The sequence below is a fragment of the Aegilops tauschii genome, chromosome 2, assembly GCF_002575655.3.
Source record: "Aegilops tauschii subsp. strangulata cultivar AL8/78 chromosome 2, Aet v6.0, whole genome shotgun sequence".
Lineage (NCBI taxonomy): Eukaryota > Viridiplantae > Streptophyta > Magnoliopsida > Poales > Poaceae > Aegilops > Aegilops tauschii.
In genome coordinates, this window is record NC_053036.3 from 74,264,752 (window position 1) to 74,273,903 (window position 9,152).

The following is a 9,152-nucleotide window of genomic DNA, read 5'->3' on the forward strand; positions in this document are numbered from 1 at the left end:
CATGTCATTTTAATTATATAATGATTCGGTTGTATTTCATTCCATCTCACAAAACATCAAACGCATATTCAACATTTCAAGTGTATTTCAGTCACCATTCAGTAAGATTTGAATAAATGATACGAATGTTTCAAATGCATGTATAATGGATTCAATTAAGATTTAGTTCGTTTCATTCATGAGTCATGACATTGAAATGCATTTTAGGAAAGATACAAATGCATTTCTAACATTTGAACATTTCAAATGCATTCTGAATACGATATCGACTCAAGTTCATTCAATCACAAATTTTATTTATTTCAAAATCATTCCTAACTTATTTTCATCAGCTTCCACAAATGTCATAAACTTGTACTCAAATTCAAATTCAAGCTCAAGCAAATTTCAACTATTATACAGTCATGATTCCAGAATACATTTAAGAGGCATTTTCACTGGATCTCATATATCATAATTCATAAGTCTGCACCCAAATTACTAGTTCAGTTGCATGTTAATCATGATTAACATGCAATTAAAAATAGTAATTATGGTTAACATGCAACTACAATTTTAGATTTTGGATGCCATTCAGCTCAACTCCTAATATCCATTCTAGAATGATTTTAGAGATATTTAGAGCATTTAATATACATTTTATATCAACTCCATGATGATTTAATACATTTCCCATGCATTTCCAGAGTAGTCTTAGATATAATTTACAATTATTTCATTCACATTTCATAATTTTAGATACATTCTACACAAAGTATGCCATTTCATACATCTACTAAACTAGATCCACATACATGCATCTCCACGTACGTCCCTCCTCTTCATCCAAAACCAAAACTGTTGTCATATCATTTCATTTCATTTACCATAAATTGAGAGACTACATGTGAACTTCACAAACAAAATAACAATTACGTTTGGTAAATTTGTCTGTGTATATTTCTTACGAAGTTCGCTCGACTAATATAAGTTTCAAGATATTTCTCACAAAAATTTGAAGCAACAAAGATGCTATCAGATTATCAACAAATTTAAATTATGTTTTATTTTGTCTCCTGACCACTTCATATTGATTTGCTCAACTCTCCTCCACAGGAAGAAAGCAAAAAAACACAATGCCACACACTACTACTTTGCATGGTATCCCACATTTTGGCTTCTTTAATCCATGCTAAATCCAGTGAGGAATTGGTTCCAAGGAAACAAACCATACCGCTTGGACAACCAAAAACCATCTTTCGCAGAATCCTCGGCAGGATATGTTATTGCCGGCATCAGGGAGACCATGGGATGCAGGGTCTAGATACTATGATTGGGACATCGAGGAGCATCACATCCTACCATGCCCAACCCATCCTTCTTCCTCGTACCAACACTTTGCTTTGTCATGTGTTACTACACCCCCGAGCATGAAAATAGGCACGGTGGGAGTTGCATAGCAAAGGCCTACATCTGACACCATGTCCTTCAGAGCCACTACCCAACACAAGGCTCATTCCATTGTCTCTTCTCCTGTTTATGGATTGAAAAATGAGGGGTGCGGGGGAAATTCAGTTGCCGAGTATATTTTTATTTGGAAGGTCCCCACACATTGTGTATTCCTCTTAACCCCTTCTTTGTTTCGTTATAATTTTATGCATTAGTCTCACCCACGAATCTCGACAAAGCAACCTACTGCGGATTCATGTTTGCATACACATTAGAAAAATAATTCTCAAAAGAGGTAGTATTGATAAGCGACCTTCTAACTGAGAAACTATAGCATCCCGTATATGAGGTCAAACCAACATTCCATTTCATATGTTAGTTAAAAGTTCAACATTACATAATGTCTTCTTGGGGAGTTAGCGCCGATGTCCAGGGAGTATTCCAAGTAAGAGCAAGCAAGAAGGTAGTAGGGGTAGTGTCCATGGGTATTAGAAATTTCTCCACATAGCTTGGTATCAATTTCGGGGTTCCACTTGATGTCATGGGTGTGAAAAGGCCTAATTGAGAAGGGGATGTATTTGGTGTTTGCAGTTATGATTAGCACAAATTTCCATCTCTATTTAAACTTTACAAATTGAACAAAGGAGAGGAGAGAGTGGTTGATTTCAGCAATGCTACAGAGCTTACAAAGTATGTATATGTGCATTTTTTAAAATTTGAGCCCATGTCCAATGGGTTGGCGAGGAAACTTTCCATTCAAACAAACACCATATAAGGAAAACCATTACAATATATAGTAAGGTTCACGCTTATTGGTACTAATAACGGCTTGGACTCCTACCCCTATACGTTCTTCATGACATGTTGTTGCCAGTAAACTTTCTGCCTACTTTCCAAATATCGTATGTAGTAGAAAGTAGGGCTTTTATGTTGATGTCACATATCTCGACACCGGCAACAATCATGTATCGATGTAGTGATGTTAGGACTTGACAAAAATCTATCAACAGTAAGTTAGAAATGAATTTATGATAGTTACAAATGTTTTTCCAATATTGAAGATTTGAAATACATTCTAGAAACAATTTAAATTCAAATTCATACAAATTGGTGTCAAAAACTTTATTTATTCAAGAAGCATTCCAGGGTCATTTTGACCATATCTAGAACTTTCACAATTTGCTGCTCTAATTCAAAATTTAAGCGTATTTCAACCAGTATGCACTCATGATCTGGTCATGATTTCAAAATCATTTCAAGAGATATTTTCACTCGATTTCACCAAATGCATGTTACCATGATTCCTTGTATTTCAAGAACAATTCACAAAATTTAAAATTTCAGAATTTAGGCACCTCTTAGCTCAACTCCATAGATCCATTCTAGAATGCTTTTAGACTCTTTAGAGCATTTAATATTCATTTTAGATCCATTCAGTTACGATGTATGAAATTTACAATGCATTTCCATGAATTTTTCGATAGAAATCAAGAGTAACATATTTTATTCACATTTCATTTATTATATACATTCTGCATAAATTTTAGTGTCATTTCATATCATTACTAAATAACATCACTACTAGAAAAAGGGCTATAGCTGATATGGACATTAATAGCGCACCATGTATGTGGTGCGCCATTGCTATATAGCAGTGGCGCACCAGATACAGGTACGCCATTATTGACATATTACTAATGGCGCACCTAGTGTGTGGTGCGCCATTAGTAGTTTTGAAAAAATATTGTTAGCCCACCATGCGCCATTAGTAGTTTTGAAATAAATAATAATAAAAAATTGTTAGTAGTGGCGCACCATGGGATAGTGCGCCATTACTAGTTTATTACTAGTTAAAACTAGTAATGGCGCACTGTCCACTGGTGCGTCACTACTAACAATTTTTTTTAATTTTTTTTCAAAACTACTAATGGCGCACCACACACCAGGTGCGCCATTAGTAACCCTGGTGCTAAATGCACCCCCCTGGACCGCCTTTTCAGCTTTAAAAAAATAAAAGAAAATGATGGAAATGTCAAAAAAATAAGTTTCCTATGTGATATGTGGTCTAGTTGTTGGGAAAATTTACAAATTTGAATTTCGACTTTATTTGCAAAATCTCTCTGGAATTTAGTAACATGGGCATAACTTTTGCATACAAACTCGGATTAAAAAGTTTTTTATATGAAAAATCATCTACTCGAAAAGTTACATACGAATTGAACTGGGGGAACCTTGTTCAACATCTTCAAAATCCACAAAAACCTAACAGAACGAAAGATACGGGGCTTTTAAGATCTAGAGGGGGGAAAATGAAAAAAAATCAAACTTACTAGTGGCGCACCATTTGTTAGGTGCGCCACTAGTAACAGAAAAGAAAATTTGGTTTCAAAAAAAATTTGGATTTTTTTTTCAAAATATGATACGTAATATGATCGGGAAGTTTGAAATATTTTTTCAAAATTTCATCACACTCATGAACATGAACAAAGTCCTAGACATCAATAAGGTTTAATAGGATTGATATGATAGATATATCAACAAGTACCTATGAAGTGAGCTGGTGCTGGGGTTGGATAGAACTGTGAAGTTAAGCGTGCTCGAGCTGGAGTTGTGTGAGGATGGGTGACCTTCCGGGAAGTTTGACCACGGAGTGCGATTTGACTTGAGATTAAGCATATTGACCTGAGATTAAGCCATAGTGACCCGAGATTATGAAAAACAAAAAATAAATTGAAAAATAAATTTCTGAAAAAAATTTGAAAAACAATTGTTAGTAATGGCGCACTTCTATGTGGTGCGCCATTACTATGTCAGATAGTAATGGCGCACTATAGGTGTGCCATTACTATCTGGGATACTAATGGCGCACCAGAGGTGCGCCATTACTATTTTGTTACTAATGGCGTGATAATAGTGGCGCACCTGTAGTGCGCCATTAATGGCAAAAACAGGTGCGCCACTAATTAGTCTTTTCCTAGTAGTGCATCCACATACACACATCTCTAAATACATCCCTCCTCACTATCGAAAACCGAACAACGTTTATTGGCTTTTTATTTCCCTTCTTCAAAATTTCAAAGATACTAGACATGCATTTCACAAAAAACACAATAATTACATTTGGTAAAATTATCGATGTATATTTCTCACATAACTCATTGGACTAATATAAGTTTTAAGGCTCTCACGAAAAGTTGAGGCAGCAAAGACACACTCTCAAATTATCAATAAAATCAACAAATCTGGGTCATGTTTCAAATTTGTCCCCTGGGAAATACATATATCGACTTCCTTAACTCTTGTCCACATGAAGAAACTAAACGAGAACAAAACGCAACATCACACATGACTTCATGCTAAACATCCAGGAGAAATTGAATCCAAGGAAAAGGCCCATACTGCTTGGCGAAGCACACATACATTTCCCACATCATCCTAATCAGGATATTTTGCTGCCAGTGTAGGGAGGCTTTGAGACGTCGGAATCGGATGTTGTGACTGGGCCGCTGTGAAGTGTCGCGTCCTCCTACGCCTAGCCCATCTCACATCCTTGCCCTGCCATTGAGGCGCACTACATCATCCTAGGACCAACCCCTCCCACACCTCCTCGCGCTACCGTCGAGGAGTGCTGCATCATATTAAGCTTAGCCCCTCCCACCTCCTCGCGCTACTTCGTGGAATGACACATCATCCTAGGCCCAACCCCTCCCGCTTCCTCGCACCGCCACCAAACTTCACCATGTGCTACCACACCCCAATCGTGGAAAGCCACACACTGGGGAGTCGTAGAGGAACGAACCACCGCTTCCATCGTGTCTTTAGGTACCACTGCTCAACACAAAGTTCACGCCGTCATATACTCTCTCGTTAATGCATTGAGAAAATGAGGGGGGGGGGCAGGTCCACTAGACAAGTATATATATTTTGCTTTCAATGGGCCCCATGTATTCCAGAACAAATCATTACACCGCAATCTCACACATGAATCTCCACGAGGCAATCTACAACGGATTCATGCTGGTGTACATGTTATTCTTTTCTAAAAAGATCTAGTACTGATAACCAACCTCCAAAATGAGAAACTATAGCACCCTCCCCCTCACCCCGCCCAAATAGGTCAAAGACAACATCACATTTCCCAATTTGGAATAGTACTCTTCATTCGAATTTCACATGTGAGTTAACAGGTCAATGTTACACAATGTTTTCTTTGAGTGCTGGCACCGATGTCCTGGGTGGCTTCCGGGTGAGAGCAAGAGAGAAGGCACCATGGGTAGTGCGCATGGCTATCGGAAGTTTCTCCACATCACTTGATATCAAGTTCGGGGTTCCACCCAATGTCATTGGTGTGAAAAATCCTAATTGGAAGGGGGAGGGGGCAATATTTTGTGGGCGGAGTTATGATTAGCGCAAACTGACATTTATATTTGTCGTTAACAGATTGATGATGTCGCCGCGACCACAATCCCTGACAGTACAAACAAATAATAAGGACATGGGATGCCAAATAGGTTTCAATTGACCCAAGGAGAGGAGACAATGGAGGGTTGCTGCACCCATGCCAAGTTTACTCAACATGTCTTTGTGCATTTTATAACACTTGAGCTCATCTCACATGGGACGGCGAAGGAATTACTAACGGACCTAGCCAAAAGATGTTACACCGCACATTGTACATTCCTATTAACCACCTTATGTATTCCCCAACAAATTATTACACCACAATATCATGCACGAATCTCCATGAACCTACGACGAGTTTGTGTTATCGAACACGTTAGGAACAAAAATATCAAAAGGGGTAGTACTAATAGGTATATCACCCCTACCCAAAGGGTTCAAGGCCAACATTGCATTAACCAATGTAGCACAACACTCTTTATTCAAATTTCACCCGTGAGTTAATAGGTCAACACTACACAATGTATCCTCTAGGTGCTAGTGTCAATGTCCGAGGAGGCTTCTGAGTGAGAGCAAGAGAGAAGATATTAGGGGTAGTACCAATGGCTACTGGAAGTTTCTATACATCACTTGGTATCAAATTCGAGGGTTCCATACGATGTCATGGGTGTGAAAATCCTAAGTGCGGAAGGGGGAGGGGCCATATTTTATGCGTGGAGTTATGACCAGCGCAAACCGACACCTATATTTGTCGTTTACAAATTGGTGTAGTCATCGTGGCCACAATCACCAACAATACGAACAAATAGCGAGGACAGGAGACGACAAATAAGTCTTAATTGACCGGGAGGAGAGGAGAAAATGGTGGGTTTCTACACTCGGCCTACCGATTTTACGCAACATGCAATTGTGCACTTTGCAGCATTTGAGCTCATCTCTCGGGGGACGGCTAGGGAGTACTGTTGAACCTAGCCAAAAGATGTTATTTATGGTCTTAGACAAATGGCTCGTGTAGGCACCCAACCACACCCTTGCTCGAGATGGCCCACCACACCAAGGGATACATGAACACCCACCATATGCACAACCCATCTTATCACATTAGCTCCTCCCTGCCACCACAAAACGAGATGGATATCCTAGTCCCTCACACAAAGTCTCCTTTCCAAGGGGAGGAAGGGTCAAGAATCTAGCTTTTAGTCAGGGAGTCTTATTGGAGACTCAATGTCCAAATACCCAGACATCTTCATTATCTTTACAACAAACACAAATGGGTACGAGACAAAATAGCCAACTCACCCAATGCTAATCACCGCATCCCCTAGAGCTATATATACCCACGGCCGGGCAAACGCAGATCACACATCTCCATACACCTTAACAATGCATGGTTTGTAGAACCAAATATTCCGGCATCCTCAACATTCATTAACGGCCATATCCTAGCTTCATATATTGGCCAGAGCTTTTAGTCTAAATCATCCCATCCTCACCACTCTTTCACAGCCATGCCCTAACTCCATATATTGTCCATGGTTTTTAGTTTAAATCATCCCCCATATCCTCAACATTCTTTCAAAACCATGGCCTAGCCACACATAATGTCCATGAGTTCCTAGTCTTTGATCAGTATTGTTCATCTGTTGGAGAGTTTGTTGTGTGTGATTAAGGATGACAACCATGGAAATGGACATGTATAAAATGGTGGTGCAGGAGAACGGCGAGGTCACATACCAGCTGACCGACCCGACGACATGGGGCGCGTGGGCTCACGATGGGCACCGACTGTGGGCGTCCATGCCAGAAGACTTCTGGCTATACGAGTACAAGGTGCGGATGTGCCCGCAGCCGTACAGCCACGACTGGACGGCGTGCCCCTACGCGCACAAGGAAGAACGCGCACGCCGCCGTGACCCGCGTCGCTTCAACTACATCGCCATCTCTTGCCCGGAGTACCGCGTCAATGCGCGTACGCATGCGCAGCTCCGGCTCGCCGGTGCCGGGCACCCGCCGCCGACCTGCACGCGCGGCCTCAGGTGCCGCTTCGCACACGGCGTATTCGAGCTGTGGCTGCACCCATCCCGGTTCCGCACACGCAAGTGTGATGCAGGCACACGCTGTCAACGCCAGATCTGCTTCTTTGCGCACTTCACCCGCGAGCTCAGGGTTGAGGACTCCATGGCCGCCTTCACCGCTCCAGCGGTGCCATCTTCGACCTTTGCCATGCCGCGGACGCCGCCCCACATCCTCCAGCGTGCTCCATCCACTTCGGTGACGCGTCTGCAGGATGTTCCAACTCCACAGCTGTTCGACGACGTCACCCTGCAGGCCACTCCAAATAGGCTTCGCATGCTGAGCCTATACTATGCCATCACTGGGGACGATGTTTTCTCCTCCCCCATCGCCACTGCCACCGCTGCCGCCGTCGCCGCTGCTGCGACCACCATGCCGACCATGAGGGTGCCCTTAATGGCGTACGAGGAGGAGGAGGAGGAGGACGCTAAATCCGTCCACTATGCGAACGACGAAGACTCCCTGCTGAACGACTACCCACACCGAGATCTCATCATGGACTTTATGCGCTAGGTATCCGAGGTATGACAATGAATAAATCTCTGGACAGCAGGCCGAGTCGATCCTGGAGCTAGTGTCATTGTGCATGGGCGCCAAGTGGCGGTAGTCGGTCCTAGGAGCGTCCCTATTGTTGATTATTGTATTGTTATATTATTATTTTAGCCGTCGGGCAAATGTGTAATATTTCCCTAAGCACCTATATATAATTGTTTTGTCAAACTCCATGCCTCCTGGGTTCCTTTTAGTTTGTCTGATAACCAAGGTGTATTTTTATCTGTAGAAGGAATATCATGATGTTAGAAATGTGATTCATACGTGCCGCTTTGTCTGGTAGTGTTATGAGATAAGGAACATGTATATGTTTGAGTGTTGTTATGTTAATAGGCAAAATGCCGGCATGGCAGTAACCACAATAAGTAAAGACGAAAGAAGTTGGAATTTTTTGTTAGTGGATATACAGCTTGGAGCTCATTGCGGTGAAATAAATTCTCCGATCCGGTCCGAGGAAGCACCGAGAGAATACTTAAACAAGAAGCCTTGGCCTCATGTTGCTGCAAACCAAAACCTCTAGTATAGTACTCCCCATTATGATCGATACGCCTTTACTTTCGTTATTGGCAGATGCTTGAGACAAAGAGTATCGAGGCATGCACTCGTACGGAAATACCATTTTAAACTTGCGTTGAGATTCAGGTCTTTTTTAACGGGGTTATGGAAGCATTCTTCTTTTCTTGGTACATGTTCCTTTT

At 41.5% G+C, this 9,152-nt stretch overlaps 1 protein-coding gene across 1 annotated transcript; it reads left to right on the forward strand.

Annotated features, from left to right (window-relative positions):
* Positions 1 to 7,190: 7,190 nt before the first annotated feature.
* Positions 7,191 to 8,622, forward strand: LOC109778248 (uncharacterized). The gene has a single exon (XM_020336794.4). The coding sequence runs from the start codon at positions 7,501 to 7,503 to the stop codon at positions 8,413 to 8,415; it is 915 nt and encodes a 304-aa protein (XP_020192383.1). The 5' UTR covers positions 7,191 to 7,500; the 3' UTR covers positions 8,416 to 8,622.
* The last annotated feature ends 530 nt before the right edge of the window (positions 8,623 to 9,152 follow it).

What these genes read in the sequence shown, in the direction of transcription:
- LOC109778248 (XM_020336794.4), top strand. Translation starts at nt 7,501, where the DNA reads ATGACAACCATGGAAATGGACATGTATAAAATGGTGGTGCAGGAGAAC.